At 35.0% G+C, this 21,545-nt stretch overlaps 1 protein-coding gene and 1 long non-coding RNA gene across 3 annotated transcripts; one reads left to right on the forward strand and one right to left on the reverse strand.

Moving 5' to 3' along the window:
- The first annotated feature begins 10,266 nt into the window (after positions 1-10,266).
- LOC113763975 lies at positions 10,267-11,698 on the forward strand. Its single transcript, XR_003467430.1, has 3 exons — positions 10,267-10,899; positions 11,316-11,461; positions 11,550-11,698. It is a non-coding gene; the product is annotated as an uncharacterized LOC113763975 (long non-coding RNA).
- Positions 11,699-15,025: 3,327 nt separating this feature from the next.
- Positions 15,026-21,132, reverse strand: LOC113761123 (homeobox-leucine zipper protein MERISTEM L1-like). 2 transcript variants are annotated; one of them, XM_027303975.1, is made up of 13 exons: positions 20,775-21,132; positions 19,922-20,019; positions 19,294-19,552; positions 19,065-19,182; positions 18,456-18,644; positions 17,912-18,349; positions 17,726-17,827; positions 17,406-17,606; positions 17,147-17,321; positions 16,775-17,046; positions 16,129-16,224; positions 15,629-16,020; positions 15,026-15,386 (listed from the first exon to the last, which is right to left on the reverse strand). In XM_027303975.1, exons 3-12 carry the CDS (start codon positions 19,512-19,514, stop codon positions 15,649-15,651), a joined length of 2,184 nt encoding a protein of 727 aa, XP_027159776.1. In that variant the 5' UTR covers positions 19,515-19,552; positions 19,922-20,019; positions 20,775-21,132; the 3' UTR covers positions 15,026-15,386; positions 15,629-15,648. The 2 variants fall into 2 exon arrangements, with proteins under 2 accessions (XP_027159776.1, XP_027159777.1); XM_027303976.1 differs by lacking the exon at positions 19,922-20,019.
- Positions 21,133-21,545: the final 413 nt, after the last annotated feature.

Genomic DNA, 21,545 nt, shown 5'->3' on the forward strand with positions numbered 1-21,545 from the left:
ATATTATATTGGCCACGAGTGCTCTTGAAAATTATGTTTGCCAAAAAAATAAAAAATAAAAAAGTGGCTAGCAGTTCCAATCAAATGAACTTTGGTCCATTATCTTTCTTTCCCAGATTTAAACTAAAAAAGCTAGCTAGCTCAATCCAATGAACTTTGTCATGACCTGTTGCTTTCTTTCCCAGAACTGAGAGCTTTTCTTGACGAGAACGAGGACCTACCAGTCCGTGTCTAGATCTAATGCATGCTGCCGACCATGAGATAAATACCAAACCTGTGCGTGGATGGATGGCTTGCCTTATCAACTAAACCTACTGCTGCTTGGGACCAATTGGACCAATTCAACAATTTCCTTGGCTTTTGATTGATATACTATTTTGATGTTATATGTGATTTGATCTTAATGATAAACAGCAAATTTTAGTATTTTTTTCTAATGTGTGGGTTGGTATTAAATTAATTAAATAATGTAGTAGATGAGGGACAATGATGAAATCATATTATTTTCTCTCTCCTAATATCATTTTTTAATTATTGATTGGGCCTAAAATAATTACAAGATAATTAACTTCAGAGGAGGTTTCTAAAATTATCCCTTTTTCTGATGCTCAGTTCAATTTCTTGGATTTTTTATTTTGATCTGATGGCTATGACTTATGTTACGATCCGAGTCCAAGAGTTAATCCAAGTAATTTTTGGACTGAAATTCATTAGTTTAAAATGGTTAATCCAAATTACAAAGTAGCCCGTGAGCCCAAATTCTTAAACCAATTCCTTTCCACTTACTCTTTCTGATGTGACATACCTCATTCTTCCCATCTTTACGACTTTATGTCCTTGCAAAATCTCTCAGAATTCAGACTGTCCACTTGGTCATATTCGAATTTTAGAGGTGGCCTATACCGGCTCTAGAGGTGACCCCCGACTCAACGTGACACTTAGTTCCGTAGGTTCTAGAGATGGTCCCCATCAAACTCCTTGTGAGATATCTCATTTTTCTCATCTTTTAAATTTTATGTCATCGCAAAACTCGTATCGCAACCAGAAGTTCTGATACCACTTATTAAGGAGAAATATCTTAAGAGCATCTATCAAAGAGTCTAATATATAAGTTAAGAACCCAATTCTGATCCAAAAGGTTAAACTTTTAGGTTTCAGACCCTTACTTACATAATAACCGCCTTTTCTTTCTTCTTCGAGCTCACTTTCAATACTCAATACAAGCCCATCTTAACACTTAAGATCACCTTTTCTTCAAATTGTGGCCCTACTCTTTTTCAACATCCAAATTGGATTTTGAATTCTTGCCAATTCTTGGCTTCTTGATCTAACATTTATTGGACTCCCTGTCAAATTCATGGCACATATGATCCAATAGGAACCAAACTCCTTGACACCTCAATCCACCACCAAGAAGAGAGGTGGCACTGCTTGGTCATACTTGGACTCTAGAGATGGCCATCGCAGTTAATTAGTTTAACATGCAAAGAGTTTGTTAGTTTCAGACAGACAACAGCTTTAGTTAATCAGTTAATTAGATAAATAGAAATTAGTTAATTAGTTAATTAATTAATTAGATAATTACATAAATAGAAATTAGTTAATTAGTTAATTAGATAATTAGTTAGTTAATTAGTTAAGCAGTTATTAGTTTATTAGTTTAACATGCAAATAGTTTGTTAGTTTCGGACATACAACAGCTTTAGTTAATTAGTTAATTAGATAAACAGAAATTAGTTAATTAGTTAATTAATTAATTAGATAATTACGTGGCACTTAGTTCCGTAAGTTTTAGAGGTGGCCCCCATCAAACGTGGCACTTAGTTCCACACAGCACTTAACTCCTTGCACTTCCTGGCGTACAGACTCTAGAAGTGGCTCATACAGACTCTAGAGTTGGCCCCCGTCTAACGTGGCACTTAGTTACATAGGTTTTAGAGGTGGTCTCCATCAAATATGGCATTTAGCCCCGCACAATACTTAACTCCTTGCACATCCTTACATAGTCGGAACCATAACTTGCTGGCTTAAACTCATCTTGTGCAGAGACCACGCGAGATTCACTCTGATACCAATTGTCACAATTTGAGTCAAAGAGTTAGCCCAAGTAATTTTTGGACCGAAATTCACTGATTCAAAATGGTTAACCCAAACTACAAAGTAGTCCATAAGCCCAAGTTCTTAAACGTTCTTAAACCAATTCCTTTCCTTTTCCTCTTTTCGATGTGGGATGCCTCAGTTTAATCAGGATTGCGATGGAAAATCTAAAATAAATTGGGTTTGCCCATTATTTCACTATTTATAGGGGAAGTAAGTGAAATTTTTAAAATTTCAGGAGAGGATAGTGAGATTGTCGAGGTTTTTGAAATTATCCCAACTTATAATGCAATAAAGTAGTTGATTTGACGTCAGGGCATGCGTGAGCATGTTCTAATTTAGGTTGACAGTGTAGTGATTGAACAAAACACAAATTTGACAAAAAAAAAAAAGAACGGATAGAGATAGGAAGTAAAATGGACAAAAGAGTTTCTATTTGTGAAATATTCCTACATTTGGATTAAATATTTTTGAAATATTTTATTATACTAATGTATATGAAAAACTTTTATTGTAGATATTTTTTGTAATGTTTTTTGGAGGAATTTTTGAAATATATTTTGGGTATCTTTTAAAATTAAAAAATTTTTAGAATATTTTTTAAAAATTAACACTATCACTTACAACCACTACTATCCCCACCCACCACATTCACCATCCCCTCCCTTCTCCTTTCTCTTCCCCCTTCTCCTCATCCCTTTTCTTTCTCCATCTCCATCCTCCTCTTGTCTTTTCATTCCCTCTTTCTCTTCCCTTCCTCTTTCTCGCCACCTTCCCCGCCCCTCCTTTCCCCGCCCCTCTTTCCTGTCACGAACTAGATGAGATTAGATTGGGGAAGGGGGAGAGGAGGGGTGGGTGGTGGTAGAAAAGGGGAAGGGAGGAGGAATGGTGCATAATTATTATTAAATTTATGAATATTTTTTCTTAATTTTGGTCAAATATTGTATTAATTGGTAGATTTTACTCATATTTGATTAATGGTCTTAATTGTAGGAAAGTGAACAAAATATGATTGATTGGGACATTTTTCAGAAATTTTTTTTACCAGTTTGACATGGGTGAGATAAAAAATTACTGTCAAGTTTCGAATGCTTGAGATTTTCCTGTGCGTGGCGATTTTCTAGTTCAAGTTGAAAACCTAAGAAGCATGCTTCCAAATTGTATTGAAAAATAATTTAGATTATCTTTTGTCAATTTGGGATGTCTTTTTCTGAGGAAAATTAGGAAGTATATTTTACTTAGAAAGCTACAAAATAGGAGGGAGACACAACTGACTATTAGGACTTCCAAAAGGCAACGACTTTGTTTTATTTTGAAGTTTTTGGCTAACTACTATTCTCGACATCAAGATCAAAGAAACGAAGAGCTCTTCTCTTCGTCTTTTCTTTGTCTTTCATTTTTCTATTATCGAATGTTCATGAAACTTTTGTCGATGAAATTTATTCTCAATGATGAGCAGCTAAATTTTCTTTTTTTAGTCAAGGAGTAACCGAGGATTTGGTTCAACTACAGCTGTGAGATCTAATTATTTTTATCCATTTCTTTTATTTCTTTAGTATTCATATGTTTTCTGATTTAAATTCTCACGGTTGTTTTATTGTTTGAATATCATGGACGCCCGATAATAAATTCAACCTAATTGGTTCAACTACAGCTGTGAGATCTAATTATTTTTATCCATTTCTTTTATTTCTTTAGTATTCATATGTTTTCTGATTTAAATTCTCACAGTTGTTTTATTGTTTGAATATCATGGACGCCCGATAATAAATTCAACCTAATTGTCTAACGCCAATTTGGATAGTTAAATCCGTAATTGTTTAGTTACCTTAAATTAATGGCGACTAGCGTGATTGGTTTCTTATTAGAAAAACATATGATTTAATTGAAATAAACACTGATAATGTGTTTATTGATTAGAACAGAGTTTTTCTAGTTTCTAATGCAATCAAGAAATTAAATTCTATGGTCGTACCTACAGTTATTTTTTGATTAAGGAAATAGTTAATGGGTGTACCTTAACTATTGAGACGATAAGAAAAAAGTTGGTTGTCATCGTGTATTTGGCAATTATAACCTATATATTAATGAATAGATGAAATAATTATTGCATCAATAATTAGTTGTATGAACCACTTCCGAAATTATTTCCTTAGCTATTATTGAATAGATGAGTTTGTTTATTATTATTTAAATTTAATTTGCTTCAATTTAATTATTTTTATTTATGGTAACTATTTATTTTAATTTCAATTTCTCAAACCCTTATTTAATTCTTATTTGGAAGGAAATAAATCATTTAGTTCCTGTGGAGATAAACGAACTCACCGCTATATTTGAATTTAAATTTTTAGAGTAAAAATTTTAATTTTGGTAATTTGACATCTATCAGAGGAGGAAGAGGAGAGAGAGGAGGAAAATGGAAGAAGAGGAAGAATGAAGAGGGAGGAGAGGAAGGGGTGAAGAAAGGAAGAGGGAGGGGACAGTGGTGGTGGTAGTAGGTGGTGCTGATAGGTAGAAGATGTTGTAGTCTTGTAGAATTTAAGTATTTTTTAATTTTTTGGGTGTATTTGTGAATTATTTTTGATATATTATGTGGATGAAATGTTTTTGAAATTATTTTTATTTATATATTACTGTAACATTGTATTTAAAAAATTAGTTTTTAAAAAATAGATTTTAAAAAATAGGTCAATTCGATTGCATTTTCATTTATACCAAAAAGAGAGGAGCTATCCATCAATCAAAGGTACAGTAAATTGTGTACATTATATATATCAATTCATACAATTAAACTTTTACGGGGTCCAAGATAATATCCCATCTAAATGAATAATACTAAAGATTCTAAAGGACAAAATGTGAAATATACGATGGAATAACTCCAGTCATGTAACTTTAAATGGAGATAAATAATGGAAACAACTCGCTCTTAATGCACTTGAAGAAGAGCTGATTAAAATCTTTTGGCATGAGAAATCGAACCGATAGAGCTGAAATGCAAGGAAAAATATAGTTTTAGTCCTTAATATTTAGTCCAGTGTAGTTTTAGTTCTTAAAAGTTTAACAAAAGTAAATTTGGTCCTCAATGTGTAGCACATGTGCAATTTTAGTCACTAAAGTTTTGGCAAGGACAAATCTGGTCTTCAGTGTATCCAATTTAAAGTAGATTTTGGACATTTGAAGAATTTATTTCAATTATTGATAGAATTTAGTCACGTCCAGTTATGACTCTAAACAACAAGGATTAATAACTCATGTGTTGACTAATTATCAAGTAAAAAGAAGAAAAAAATTAATCTAAAAAACTAAAATTAGTCAGAATATCGTTCATCAATTCGAAACTTATTTTCACTCTCTATCTCAACTACTCTCAAGAAAAAAAATCTTAATACTTAATTTTGCATGTGGATTTACAAATTTTCTTTTTTTTTTTGATTTTTTAGTTAATTAGTTAACGACGTACCATTACATGAGTTATTCTTATTGTTCAAGATTACTTGCTATTTTGCTTCTTTTTTAAGAAATTTTATTCATAACATATAACTGCATGTGAATGATTTCATCAATATTTGAAAAAATTGTTCAATTATCCTAAATTTTCTTCAAATTGGTAATATTAGGGACTGGAGTTGTTTTTAACAAAACTTGAAGGACTAACATAGTACTAGGCATCAAACAATGAGGAGTAGATTTGTTTTGTTGAAATTTTAGTGACCAAAATTACACAAGTGCCAAATACATTGAGGACCAAAACTTTATTTCTCCCAAAATGTAATTGATATTCTCTGTGAGTAGGGTTGATAGACAAATCAAATTACTTGATACTCAAATCGAACTCAACTTGCTAAGAGTTTGTTTGAGTTTAGTTTCCCAACTAATTAAACTAAAATTGAATAGAATTTTGTATTTGATAAACGTTCAAATTCAATTCGATCAGCGCTCGATTAGCATAAAAGTAAAATTTTATATGTAAAAAATTCAAATCACTCAAGTTCAAATCAAATTTGACTAGATACAAACTTGTTCAAGCTCCGCTCGAAAAGTAATAAGTCAAATTTAAACAAAATTTTAAACTCGTCAAAATAATTAAACAAGTCTAAATACCAAAGTGTTTGATTTGTTTAACATCATTAATTTGTGCATTAAAATTTATTAAATTGCTCAGGTGGCATTAAAACATTGGTCTATTTTAGTAGATTGTATGGTTCTTAATTTTTTAAAAGTCAGTGTATAGGATCAGGGCTTACTTAGTCCTTAGGATGTTTCTGTCGGTTCCTAATTAACTTGCTTTAAGTAGTTAATTTGGTAGGGTTGTTTTGTTAGTCTTTGTTAGTTTCATTAAGTCCGTTGAGTCTGGTCCCAAATTTGCCGAATGCCGACTTAGGTTCTGTTTGATAACATAAAAAAGTGCTGAATCTGAATTTTTTCAGACATACAGATGTTTTGAGTGTTTGATAAATGAAAATCCATTTGCTGAACTTGTTAAGTAGTGCTGAACTTGTGTGTATTTTTTTCAGTACAAGAATCCTAACTGAATGCTTAATTCTGATAGGAATCAATAGAATTACTTCAATTATCTTATCTTATCTACCAAATCTATCCGTGTTTGTTAATTATGTTCAAAATTCTTATCTAATTAAATAATCTAATATTCTCTATCTAATAATTTTCTATTTCTCTTTCTCCCTTTTGAATGATTTTCACATATTCTTCATACTACTCATATAATATATTTCATCTTTTATATTAATTTGATTTAAAAATAAATATTATCATTTTCATACCTGACATTTTTAGCTAATTAAATCATAGGTTCTATTTCTTTTTTGAATGAAAAGATATAAGGGCAAATTTGTCAAATTTAACTTAGCATTCAGTTATAAATGTTTATCAAACAGTATAAAGAGGTTTAACATTAAAATTCAGACATTCATATATTTCTTTTCAGTACTTAAAATTCAGCAAATTAATTATTTAAGTATTCAGATTTCAGAATTCAAACTTCAGAATTCAGATTCAGTTTTATCAAACGGAATATTAGTTTTGCTATATACGTGTCCTATACCGTCATGTTGAGGTGAGGTTTTGTGTTATACTAATTCTAGAAGTAACCAGACTATGCAAGCATAGTCTAGGCCCATCTATAAAATTATGGTTAAAATTCATTACACTATAATTTGCTTTCAAATAAAAAGAAATTATAATTGTCAAAAAATGAGTCTAAAAAAGTTTATATATAGTGGAATGTTTCAAAAGTTTGCTCCAACTTGCTTATTGTGATGCAATGGAGACATATACTATATTGTATGGACAAACAACAGCAAAGAATTCAAAAACCAAACATATGAGAAATGTAAAACCAGTTCAATACTAACATAAATGATACATACTTCATAAAACTCAAGTATCATGCCATTATAATTACAAATGCATAAAATTTCACAATTATTTCTTTTTCAAACAAGATACCACCATCATGTAAAAATTTCTATCCTACAAATTCACAATAAAACTTGCAAGAAAGTTGAATGAAAGGCTTTTCAATGCATAAAAAGGGTAAAAAAATTCAATACACCAAGAACTAGTAAAGGAAGTGCAAGATTCAATTATGCATTAAAAAGGAACTAAAACATTAGAATTGCAAAAAATAAATTTTGCATTTAGATTTAAGACAAACCGCAAAAAAGGAAAATCGATTTGCAGAATCAAAATAATGGAAAGCTCAATCAATATCAAGGAAATCAAGCCAAAATAAATAAATACACCAAGGTAACAGAATAAAGAGGCAAAAAAAGAAAAATGATAAAGGCTAAATAAAATACAGTTAATAAAAAAAGTTAAGTCCATATTTGGGAGTGTGAAACGAAGGAAGAATAGGAATAAAAAGAAAATGAAATATACCAGACAGTAGGAGTAGTGGAGGTAAATAGTCTATAGTCTATATTTCTCCTAAACAAAAAGATGATCATGATTTGATTTTTGAACAATGGAATAAAAGAAATATCCATTCCCGTGCAAGAAAAACATACATTCAATTACTTATAGAGGAAAAAGGAAAAAATGCATTGATTGAGCGGAATGAGGAAAGGCAGAGAATTAAGATGAAGGAAAAAAGAAAAAGAAAAAGCAAAATACTTAATTAAAAGGTTAAAGGATTAATCTTTTCTACACTGATAGTGCTCAGAGAATTAGGATGAAGGAAAAAAGAAAAAGAAAAAGCAAAAGACTTAATTAAAAGGTTAAAGGATTAATCTTTCCTACATTAACAGTGTACACACTGTCAGCGTTGGATGAATGACAACCATGCAAAATTTGAATTTAAAATTTAACTTTTGCACACATGTCATGAATCAAACGGTGATAGTGTATATACTGTCAGTATATATAGGATTTACTCAAAGTTAAAATTGATGGAATAGGAAGTGACACTATAAATCAGTTGATTGTTGCGACACCTCTCCAGGTCAATAATAATTATCTAAAAAAATAGTAAGAAAATAATCTTAGTATAATTAATTATAAAGAAAAAATTTGAAAGGGGAGATGAAGGTTAAAAGTAAAGACAGAAAAAGGAAAAAAAGAAGAATTGGAAGGAGAGATATTTATGACTTTTGACTAATAAAAAAAATAGTGGAGAAAAAATTCAACTACAATAAGAAACTGACACTTGTCAAAATAAGACACTATACACTTGGAAAAAAAAGAGGTTGCTACAGTAACCTCTCTTTCTTTTTATATACAAGGTAGATTTGGGTTGCCTCCAAAACAAAGGTGGTGATTCTTGTTTCCTTCCTTTTTACAGCCTTTATTTTCTTCATCTTTCCTGTGCCTTGACTAATTTGTGTTGTTCAAATCATGTGGGTTAAAATTCCAACAAATAGCCCAATTAAGATCTATTCACTAGTAATAAAATATAGATAGAGCCTTTAATCTGATAATTAAGATTTAGATCTCAGGAATTAGAAATATTAAATTCAAGTCTCAGATCATGATCATAATCTGTGAGTTTAGCTGTAATTTACTGAATTGTAATGTCTACCATTTACTTTGTTTTTTTTTTTCTTCTTTGCCTTTTTTCTTTTGTTTCCAATATGAAAGCAAGCCTAATGCCATCACATTGCAAGATTTCTATGATGAGTTACCCCACCAAGTCTATTGTCGAGAGAGGTTTCACAACATCATGCGCATCCCAGAAAAAGATAAAAACTTGGAGCTTGAATACTTGTGTATAAATACTTTTGATCTAATGATTAACGTTGAAGTTCGAGAATTTAGAGGACCAACATTCTATTCCCTCTTCACCTTCTTCTCTTTTTAAATCCCAGTGCTTCTCTATTAAAAGAGAAAAAAAATTATATAAAAATACTTTCCAAATTTAATTCTTAATCACTAGTTAACTAGTGTCTATTAGGGACATTAACATTATCTATATCAATAAAGAGTCAAATGAATAATTTATCCTTTTGCTTTCTAAGTGAATCAAAATTATGTTGAAGGAAGTAAACAAATTCTAGGTGTACCTTCCTTTCAAATATTACCAAAAACTGCAATAACGGAGAGAAAGGGTGAAGATGTTGTTGCCAGAAAATGCCACAAGGCACAGAAAAGGATACATTGTATTTGGGTTTTGCAACAATGGATTAATCTTGGAACAATACCAAAAATAAAAAGAAAAAAAATGATATATATTGTATTTCGGATTTTGATGGATCGTCTCCCGAATTCCCCATCAGAGTGGCGGGACTTCCCATTCTTGCACATGATTGCATCCCTAAGCGAGGCGAGACGGAGACTCAACAGACGCTAAGGCGCAGCCACAAATCTGTGGCCCATTATCGCTTCGATGTTATCAATCCATTTGGGCTACCAGACCACCACCTTATCCACCGAAATTAATATGCCAAAATTGCAATGATTTAGTGGGGAAAAGCAGTTGCTTGATAATTCCAAAAGGTAAACGACAGTTGATTTTTCTTAATTAATAGGGCAAATTATATTTTAGCTTCACGTGATTCTCGCAAAAACCACATTACCCCCCATAATTTAAAAAGTTATACATAAATTCCCTGTAGTTTGGGTTGAAGTGTCAAATAAACAGAAAACACTCACCGTGACGATTCGTGGATTAAACGGGCTTCAACAACTGGTAACAATAAGAAACATTCCCATATGACCCTGACCATTTTATCGCACCCAATAAAGCCTAGATCTCTGCTCCTCGTCTCTTTTCATCAACCGAAAGAGCTTTGTAGTTGACTTTCCATTGAATGTTGGTGAAGGCAATACATTTAACGGAGAAACCAAACCAGAAAGCCCAGAACATATCCATTGAGAAAAAATCAAAAGCGGTGGTGGCCGGAAAAGCTTTCGCTAGCAGTAGTAAGACGTGTAATTTGCATCAGCAGGGCCGTCATGAGTCAGCTTCAGCACCACAGGGGCGGCGGCCATGTAACCATCATAATTTCAAATAGGTTAGGCAAAGCCGCTTAGGCCACCACCCACCTCTCTCGTCTGTGCTGGATTTTAGATCTAACCAGACAATGACGCAATTCCGATTATAATTCGAACAACATTGAAGCTGGCTTCTTTTCATTTTCTTTTCCTTTTTAAAGTAACCTTTCTCAAGTAGTGTACTTCGCAAGTTTGAGATCGGCTGTAATTTGGGCAAATTGCAAATAATAAGGTAGTGATGTCATATTGCTAAGTTTCGGTAGACCAGAATTTGTGGGCAGGAAGAATTACGTGTACCACCTGCATCTGCTTGCTTTCCCACAGCCCACCATCGGTTGGATTGGTAAGGTGGTGCCAACCCTCCATTTTTCCGTCCTTTTCATCATCCTCTTCCTTCTTTACCTTCTACTGCTAGTACAGGTTGTCCCAAAGCAGCAAAATCTTAAATTAATCAACGCTTAAGCATTATAATCACTGATTTATTAAATTCCCAAAGCCCGACAGCTTCTATTCAAAATGCTCAAGTTCCATCTCATATGCTAAACTGATGTCGAAAAACTTACCGGACACAACAATAGCTTTTGTGATACTCTTTCACAGCTACTTTTTGATCTTCAATGGTAGATCTATGGTTTTAATTTTCTAGATTAAATTTTCTCTCCTTCATTCTCGGTGATGTTTTTCTCTCTCTTTCTCACTACAAAGATGCAAGGGAAAATTGGAAAAATCTGACTTCATCTGCTTCCTTTTTGTATTTATATCAGGGTAATTTGGACATTTTACCTACGAAACGTCATGGTGGGTGCTTTCCGTCTATTTGACACTTCAACCCAAACCACAGGGAGTTTATATATAGCTTTTTGAACCATGGGGTTATGTGGTTTTTGCGAAAACCACAGGAGGCTAAAATGTAATTTGTCCTAATTAATACGCAATTTCCTTGTTATAATATATTTTTCTCGTGTAATTGTTATTAACATAGTCTTGGCACATTGCAGGCATCGCGTGTTATTTGGCACAAGTGCGTTCAGCATGCATGCATATACCTTAGGTGGGGGCCTGAGGTTTCTGTAATGACTTCAAGAACTCATTGAACGGATTAACTTTGAATTGAGTTGTTGAATATATTGGCAAGGGGTAAAATTAATCTCACATGCTTGCATATATCTTATACTTTGAGGAAAATCAAACGCATTAGATTCATAAAAACATTACCTTTTTCTGTCATAGTTTCTGATATCTTTTTTGGGGGGCAAAGACTTATCCTCAACAATTGGAAATACAAATTAAGAATTATCATGAAAATGAACATGATGTCAGCCGTATTAGAGAACTGGAGCTAATAAAATTTGTTTAATTAATAATGTGATTTGCTGCGTTTGTATAGTGTCAAAAGACTAATCAGATGTGGTGCAGCAAATTAACTGAATAGAATTTGACATGTTCAACTTAATTAACGAGGACATTAGTACAACTTTGGCACCCTAACTCTTGAGGCAAAGAAGAAAACTCAAGAACTAGTAGTAGCTTCCTTTGCTGTCCCCAGTTTCTATATCGTGCTTGAATATATATAGTCTGTAATCTGACCTGCTCCTTTTAAGAGAATGTAAAGCAGAATTCAAAGAAATCTAACCAATTTTTGTACACTTGTATCTGATGCACTCTAAAGCACACCTACCTAGCTATTTCATCTGTTATTCTTATGGGTTTATTTAAAGCACAACAGCCTTCAACCACCATCTTTTTTTCATTTCTTAAACTATTTCTTCTGTGACCGCTTTATGCATGAAAGGTTCAGATTTGAGATGACTTCTCACAAGAGAGAGTGAATTTTTAAGGAGTTGTTATCGTAAAATCTGTCAAATGTTCTGGCACCAAAGACTGTTTTTAGTCCACCCTGCTGTGCTTCTGTTCCAGAATTCAGCGATAGTACATGTAGCATCTGATTCATGGTGCTTGTTTAATCAGCTTCCACAACAGTATACGTGTCATGCTTTTCCTTGATTTTTCTACAAGAAGATACAGAAATATGAGGTTATATATTCACTTCTTCTTTTGACCAAATTACCGTCTCATGTACTGCCTATTGCACATACTTTGAAAACTGTTTTAGAAAATGCAGTCACGCTAATGCTTGGTGTTATGACACCATTTGATTGCTGAATTTCTCAACTGATACACGTTCGTCCCATCCACCAAGCATGCAGTCTCAATTTAGAGGGAAGAAAATTCAGATATTCTTACAATCATTTCCTTTTTGCTTTCACTTGAATGCAAGCTCAGGCCAGTAACATCCTATTGGTCAGTGGCAATGTAAAATCTTTTCTTTGGCTTTTCCATTAGCTATTCTACACGAACTGGTTTTTAGAACAAGGAAGCCTATGGTGGTAATCAGAGCTTGATCTTGATTAATTCAATTTTGATTTCTGAATGCTTGATCATTATGTTTTTGTCAAGTTTTCTGTTCACACATGTACTCCATTTTGTCATTTTTATTTTTAAGTTGATGAATTGTGAAACCTCACCTACCTTGTTGATTACTCGAATCAGGGACCTATTAGTCACTATAAAGCGTGTTACCAATTAAGTTGGACTTCGTTGTCATTTACAAAGTTTGTGTCGTTAAAAAAACAGAGCTGTGTCATTTACAGATCACATTCTGCTTGTAGAAGCACACTGAATATTCATAGGTACACCATATTCTTATCAGTAAGACGTTTACATTAAATTACATGCATAAAGGGTCTACAACTAAGTAGTATATGGAAGGTCAGTGGGCAGAAGCTAATTGTTGTTGGCAGTAGGTTGAAACTTGAGAACATGTGTTGGTTTTCAAATTCATAAAACGTTTAATACGGTTGTGCTTCCAATTCTGATAGTCAGACGCATTTACACCCCGATGTGATATGTTGTCACAAATATTTCGTAATGTCCAAAAAATCATAATGGAGTTTTAAAAAATACTCACGTATAACTGTGCAGCTTACATTGGCTTAAAAGTAAAACTTCACTTCATTGTGTGAAGTGAGTTTATCTTATGACTATTAATTGTTAATGACACTCCATTTTCTTTGTATACTTTTCCAAAGTACTTGAAGAAAATTGAGTGTCATTAACAGAAAATAAAGTGCCATCAATATTCCACCTATCTTGTTACCTATTGCCTTTTTTTTTTTTTTTTTTTTTGAGTACAACATTTTGATAACTGATCATATATTAGGGGGAATAGGGAAGAGGGATACGGTTGGTTGGGGTTGGATCCAACTAAGCTATTGAAAACTCGGAGGGAACTGAATTATCTCAACAAATGTTTCAAGAAATTCTAAACAGCAAATGCTGGCAAGAGATTTCGAATCCCTTACCCACACCCAACACCCAAGGAGGAACAAAAGCCCCTTCCTGTGGCCAATTGAGCTAGCTCAGTTGGTTACTTATTGGCTTCAAATAGTCTACCTGTCGACACCGATGTTGATCCTGAAGCATAACTTGTTAGGAAATGATGCATTTCGCACTTGGCTAGCTAATTTTTCTCGCAGATACGTGCTGGGACATTGATAGGTGATTAGTGTGACCATAGACTTCTTTCTTTCTTCTTCTCTGTATGAACTGAGTCCTGATGTCTTTTTTCAGAATTTCTTGGACAGACCAGCAGAATAGGACAATCTACACGGTCAGGTGCTAGAATTGTCTTGTGTTGTCATTGCAATGGGGGTCAGACAAATGTTCGCATAATTTATGCTTTGACTTTTAGAAGATGCAGATAATGGATTTGCAACATGCCAAGAAACGGAGTTAAATTAGAATTATTGAACTTTAATTTGAAAAAAAAAAATAGTGAATTGTCGCTGAATTACTTATTGCATGGTTGTGGATGAAAAATGAGCATGATTTCTAACATTTTAAGGATTCTTTGAAAATTTTGTTTCATCGAATGCAATCACACAACTGGCAAGCTTTTTGTTGTGCAAAAGGCATCTTTTTGTGGAAGTTATAACCTTGCCTTGCATTTCATACTTCATTACACCTAATGACAACCGTTCCTCTTTTATTCCACAGTTGAATCTCACAATGAAAAAGACAACCATTTAATACAGAATCCCCACCTTAATATTCATGTGCTTTATGTATCGAGAGAAAAAGATGGGGGAAAAAAAGAATGAAAGTCTTATGGTGTTGGATCTCGGAAGAACCCGATACATAGATCGTAGCTCTTCGAACTCTTAACCCTTTTTCCTATCTAGATAATCCATCTCACTTCTCCTCTTTTGCTTTAGTGTTAGCCAATTTTTTTAAAGATATTTTTTTCTGGAGAAAACGAATATGAAGAAATGGTTTGAAACAGATATATCAGAGGTTAGCCCATCACTAACTAGCTTCAAGGTTTAAGTCATCATTGGTGGATTGTGAACTTGAGGCTCTCTCTCTCTCTCTCCCCCCTTGTCAGCATGATGAAAATGATAAATAGACTACAAGCTAATGATATAAAGAGCATAGTTTTGATAGACAAGCAAACCATGGTCTGTTAGCATTCAGAAAGCTACTTAAACATCTTCTTAAAACACGTACATATAAGTAGGAAGGCCTATCCCTACTAATACTAAAACAAAAACACAGGCAAAATGGGAGTATTGTTGCTCCGAAAGAAGGTTTCTGTCTACTTGAATCATTGATAGGCCAAGTCAATACCCGAACCTTTTACCCTTGCAGGGTGGTGAAATGCTTTTCTCATTTCTTGCAAACACCACACGGCAAGGATTGCAAGTGGTGCGTTCTTGACTCTTCTCCATAGCTCCCAGAATCCAAAGCTAAGCTCATCCTTCTTTCCCTCTAGTCTTCTGAAGTACAAACACAAATATAGATTCAGTTTCACCCTTCACTACAAATTTGAGGGAAAGTAGCAGTGGATAAAGTGTTGTGATTGACTGCTTTGAGTCTTTTATTAGTATACTCTAAAGTTATGTGATCAAGGCACTATTCCTACATCCTGCATTTTTTAAGACTATACAATCTGAACTAACTCATCTAGCTGCAAGAAAGTTATCAAGTGCTATGAAAGGTAAATTTCAAGAAGGCTTACCTTGCCTAAATGCTTTAGGATCATGCCTTATCACATGATAATGCTGCTTTAATCCTTTCAACTGTGCACTTGATAAGGCTATTAACAGTTGCCACTGATCCGAGAGAAAGTTTTGCTGTTGGAACTGAATCAACTAATATCTGAAATGCAACAGTTAGGAGAGTTCCACCAGAGCCAACCTCAGAAATTCCTGCTCCTCCTCCTTGATTCATAGGTCCGTCAGGAAGGATAGCAAAACCAGATGGTAGGAGAGCAACATAGTCAGGATCTCCACCACTCAAGACCACGTTCATGGCAACAATGTCAACGGGAGCATAAATAACATAGGAGCCTGTTGAATCAGTGCTACTCTCTTGCAATATAAGCATATTGCTTTGGCTTGAATTTGCACTCTGCAACATTTTTGGCCAGTCAGTAGGGGTATATCTTTAACCCTTTTCAAAAAGGATGATTTTCAATTAAAATTTCAACCAAAACATACTGCAGAATTTAGGGCTTACATTCACACGCAATAATGACACGGAGTTGCCTGGGTCCCGGCCATTTGCAATATGTGCCATTTCTTGAACTAGGCCACCATTTGAAAGGATATCCCACTGTAAGTACAGCAAAAATGTCAATCAGTTACGTACTCTATCAGGTACAAAAAATATTACCATCATCCACATGACATGCATATTACATTAGAAAGCTAATAAATTTGTCTAATAGCACACGTCTGGAGCTTAGGAATTCTTTCTAATAACTGTACTGATTTAAAAGCCATTCACTCATTTGCATTACATGTAAATCATTTGTAGTCACTACTTATAACTCCAGCCTGAAAATGAATTATACCACTGTAAGGCTGGCCATAAAATCTACTTTTATCTGATGCTACTAACATATGCAAATGCATACTGCTATACTGTTGGTGCGGATTGTGTTTCCAGAATCTAATCTAATGACAATAGGATGTTAATTATGGTGATTGAAGAGAAGGAAGACATATATCAGGAGAAACAAATGAATAAAGAATGCATTGAGGGTCCTTTTTACATTTCTGGTGTTTATCATTTACTACTCCCTTTGTCCCACTAATATTGTCAAAGATGGGATAGGAACAATTTTATGAAGTGTTTCACATTGATTAAAACAGGATGATACCTCACTTCTGGAGTTCTCATCGCGAAGAAAATCAAAAACTCTTTTAGGAAGAACAGGTAACCAAAATGAAGTTGCAGCACTTAGAACAATCCCTGGAGGTCTTCCTGGATCATCCATACTTTTTCTAGTCATGACCCTCACATCATCAGCACCGCTCCCTGACAAAGTTGTCCATGTATGTGCAGTTGAAGCACCAACACCCGCGCAGAAGCTCATAACCATTCTCTCAGCCAGTTTTAGCATACTTTTTCTGCCTTCTGGAGTTGTGATGACTGCAGAAAGTCATATCATTAGCAACTAAATACTCTAGAAAACGTAGCATAACTTAAACTTAAATCACGGAGTGGTGCACATAGTATGTCTTTCATTTACCCCCAACATCTCCCGCTGGAATGTTATTAGCCATTGCACTTGCAAGTCGTTCACATTGCCGATCTAGTGTTGCCACCCAACGTTTTGCCCCAAAAGCAAGGCCTGAATTAACTAGTGCTCTATATATGCTGTGAACGGCTCTGTCATCAATCTCAACATGTTCAACCCACATAACCTATAAAAGCTGAAAGATTAATTTTTATTGCTGTGATTAACCAATGCAGTGACTGATAGTACTAAAAAGTGATAGCAAATAAACCTTTGAGTAGCCATTAGGCAATTCTTGAATCAAACAACCAGAAGGCCTTCTTCTGCATCTTGACACTGAAGTAGGGCGCAGATTGTCCAAAGAAACGTCAACAACAGCCCAAGTTCCATCAGCATGTTGTTTACAGTATCTCACAAAGTAGTTCTCACGAGTTGGAACAAGAGGTGTAGGGACCTGAAACTCTGCGGTCATCTGAAACAAAGGGGATATTAGGCATGTCCACTACTTTTATATGCAACATATTGGCCACAAAATATTGATTCATGTAAAGATTATAGGTGGAAACTCAAGTGAAAGATTCAGGCATGTACCACTTGGAGAGCCCCATTATAATTGCCTGCTACACCAGTTGACAAGACCTCCAAGGTCAATGCTCTCGAAACAATGCTGGAGAACACATTTGACCATTGATTCTGAAAAAGGCAAATTGAATAATGAATGATATTTTATGTAAAAACCAAGAAAAGTAAATATTATCAGTTTGAAGAAAATCCTACCACATCCATCAGAATTTCAACCAGGTTAATATGGTTCATGATAACAACAGCAGACTCTCTTGAAGCTTCAGATTTCAATCCCAACGGTTTTGGTCCAATTCCTCTAGGGAAGGCCCTTACATACTCATCCTCGCTTAGAGTCTCAGTTGAGTTATCACCGCTAGGAACCCACAGAGGTTCTCCAGCCTGAGCCATTCTCACTAGTTCCTCCATTGCTGCAACAGCCAACTCGATGACCATTGGCTTGTCAGCTTCAGTAGGGCCTGATACTGACCTCAGAAGGTCACCAGCCCCATAAATCTCCCCAATCATGCCCGACTGTGCCCCGTAATTTCCCACTCCAAGATCAAGTGAACGAGATGCTCCTGGGGGAAGATGAGGATACGAGAGCATAGGTTTGCCAACATACTTAGCAGCAATTCCGGATATCCTATCAATCTGGAGACCAAGCAAATTACAGGTCAGTTGAGTGCAGTCATTATTAATTGAAACAGAAAAGTTAACTACATTCATCGCCTGTTTTTTCCCACTTATGGTCTACTACCTCTTCCCTTAGGCGAGCATTTTCAATCCTTAAATGCTGCTCATCAAATGACATTTCGCCAATGGCAGCTGGTCCACCACAGTTGGGACACGTAGCATTACTAAGAGCCTCTTTGTAGCGGATGTTCTCTGCACGAAGCTTCTCATTTTCAGTCCTCAATTGTGTGTTCTCATGGCGTTCGTGTTGAGCCTGCAAAGGATCACTAGTCATCGACAGATATAGCTGACTTTATAAACCTTAAGCCGCAGCTAAATTTCGTCAAATTTAACTAATATATGTATACATAAATACATTGGTAAAGCTGTTATAAAACCACGTACACTCCTCTTCTATACATTATTTACACCCTGAATTATTAAATGCACCCCATAAATTAAATGAGTGTACGTCTAAGGCATTTCATAATTAACAACATTCAACCATTAGAATTTTAAATGACAAGTTGTATCTGAATAAAAGATAGTCTCAAACCTTTGGGACTCCACCACAACGCAAGGGTATTACCTCCCCCCTTTCTAAGTTACTACAGTTCTTAAACGTCAAATGGAATATATGATCATATTATAACCTCAAGTGGTTATAACTGCTGGAAAATGCAGCTTATGTTACCTTCATTTGCGTGCGCTTGTTTTGAAACCAAAATTTGACTTGTAAGGGCTCTAATCCTAGTCGACGACCAAGCTCCTTCCTTTGTTTATCATCTGGATGTGGGCATTCTTTAAAGAAACTGTAACACAAACTTATGTGATCAATCGAAGTATATTCGTCCCAAAAGGGATTCTTATGAAAGAAAAAGAAAGGAACAGCTCACAACCCAAAGCAGAAGCCAAAAGCTTACGATTCCATTTCCTGGATTTGATGCTGAGTGTGGCGATGATACCGCTTCTTTTTGGGGCGTTGGTTAGGGTCTTGGTCGTCTCCAGAAGCGGCTTCCATGATATCAGTCCCAGATTTGCTCTCAAATTCATCATCTCTTATCATATCCATCTCATTTTCAGGTGTTTTATGAGTCATCTCGAGTAAGTGATGGTGACTATCAAACATGTTTGGTTGAAACATCTTGCTGACCCCTTTTCTTAGGGTTAATGGTTTCCAGTCTGCCCCAAAAAATTAGAAGTTAAATCGCTAACAAGTAACAGCATCATGTACAAGAAACCATAAACTGGAAAACCCACCTTAAAGATGCTTTTTTTCTACCCTAGATCATGATCTAATCAAATCATAAAGCCACTTAAAACTAAAAAGAAAGACTAGAAATGAAAAGGTTCACAAAAAAACATAAACAACAGAAGGGTTAAAATGTAACGCAAGGGACAGCCAAAAAAGCAGAAGGATGAAATGAAGAGACTTTAGGTGAACTGGATCGTCATCAATTCTCAGTAAAAACTGGCTAAAGAAGAAAAGGGTAGACGAAAGTTCCACTCAATAATGAAAGGTAAAACATAAATCTGATTCTAATCCCATACCTCAAAATAATTCAGCTCTGAAGAAGTCTTAAATCTACAGCCTTCTTGCTTCCTTTTTAACATGGTGGTCGTTAGGTGACTTGCTGAAAATTTCCCACCTGCGAGTTTAGAGTTTCATGGTTTTATACCCTCAACCATGAGGACCTCGGAGCAGCGTAAATCTCTAAGTAAACCGACAGACGAACCCTAAAAGCTAAAAGGTACAAATCCCATTTCTTTTTTTTTTCGACTTTTTTTCTCTCTTCTTGGACTGCGTTAGTGTGTGATGATGACGTTTACTCTACTTTTTGGCAGAAGGAAAGTGCGTTCAGTTTAATAGATTCTCTTTGGCAGTGAAGTGCATATGAGTAAGAAAGTCGACTAAGCAAATCCAAACCACTAATATGGTATTAACATAGATATAAACGACAGGAGGCCAGAAATGATTACTACTGTTTCTTAGCTAAGTAAGACTTCTGTTCTTTCTGCCTTTCTTTTGTTTTTGGATTTTTTTATCCTTTCTGTCCTTTTTACTACTCCATATACTACGTGGTGCCAAAAGACCAAAATCAGAAATTTTGGCAGCAAAGAGTTGACAAACTGTGAACTGGCCCTTGAGTTTTGACACTGGCATCAAACTATCCTGAAAAGAAATTAATGTAAGAGCAAAAAAAATAATAACGCCCCACGAATATCTCGGTGGTGGGAAATGGGAAGTCTACTCCCTTGACTTCTTTGTTCCTTCTTATCTCTCTCTCTCTCTCCCCCTCTTTCCTTGTGCCGAAACATAACGGACAAAAACAAAACTAGGCAGTAGTTTACTACTACAAGTACAACATCAACAAGAAGTCAATGGAGAATAAAGTCTACTCACCTCGGAGATGCTGTAATCCTGAACAACCGAAGCTTAGGAATAAAGGGTTTTTGCTTGTTTTCTTGTTGCATAGTTTAGTGGCGCCATACAGTTGCTTGCTGGTTTTGTCTGAAGGATTGAGCACTTTTGAGATTTTAGGGTTTTCCAAAAACGAGTAGGGTCAGATCTGGTTTTGAGGCTAAAAGGGTCGCCAGAAAACCAAAATTTGGAGGCTGGACTGGACTAGGGACTGTGGACTGGAGAGGAGTAGTTTTCAGGATTGATTGTGAGTGAATAATAATGAATGAGTTTCTTGTGAATAGAATTTAAGAAGAATACTGAGGATGATGAGAGAGAAGAAAACAAGGTCGAAATAATGAAAAAGAAAGGGAGAGAGAATCCATAGGGCTTTGGGGAGGGTAAGAAGGTGACTAGGGGAAAGAAAGAAGGAGAGGAAGGGAGAAAGGGTGATTTGTGGAGGGGCTGGGGTACAGGTGGAGAAGATGTGGCAGTAAGGAGTTATTGCAGAGCGTATAGAGAGGGTGCGTTAGCATTTAAGGCTGGGGTGGTGAGGAGTGAGTGAGGAGGTGTTAATGTTATTGCTGAGGAGAGAGAGAAAAGAGGTTTGGTTGTTGAATTGTATTGGAGAAATCAGAAATGGTTTTGTTTTTCATGTTTAAATTTTTGGTCTATAGAGAAGAGAAGGGTGTGGTGAAACAACTTATGGCAATCTTAACTACACATGCACCGCAGAAACCATACAAGCAATTTCAAGCAGCAGCAGCAGCAGCA

The sequence above is a fragment of the Coffea eugenioides genome, chromosome 2, assembly GCF_003713205.1.
Source record: "Coffea eugenioides isolate CCC68of chromosome 2, Ceug_1.0, whole genome shotgun sequence".
Classification (NCBI taxonomy): domain Eukaryota; kingdom Viridiplantae; phylum Streptophyta; class Magnoliopsida; order Gentianales; family Rubiaceae; genus Coffea; species Coffea eugenioides.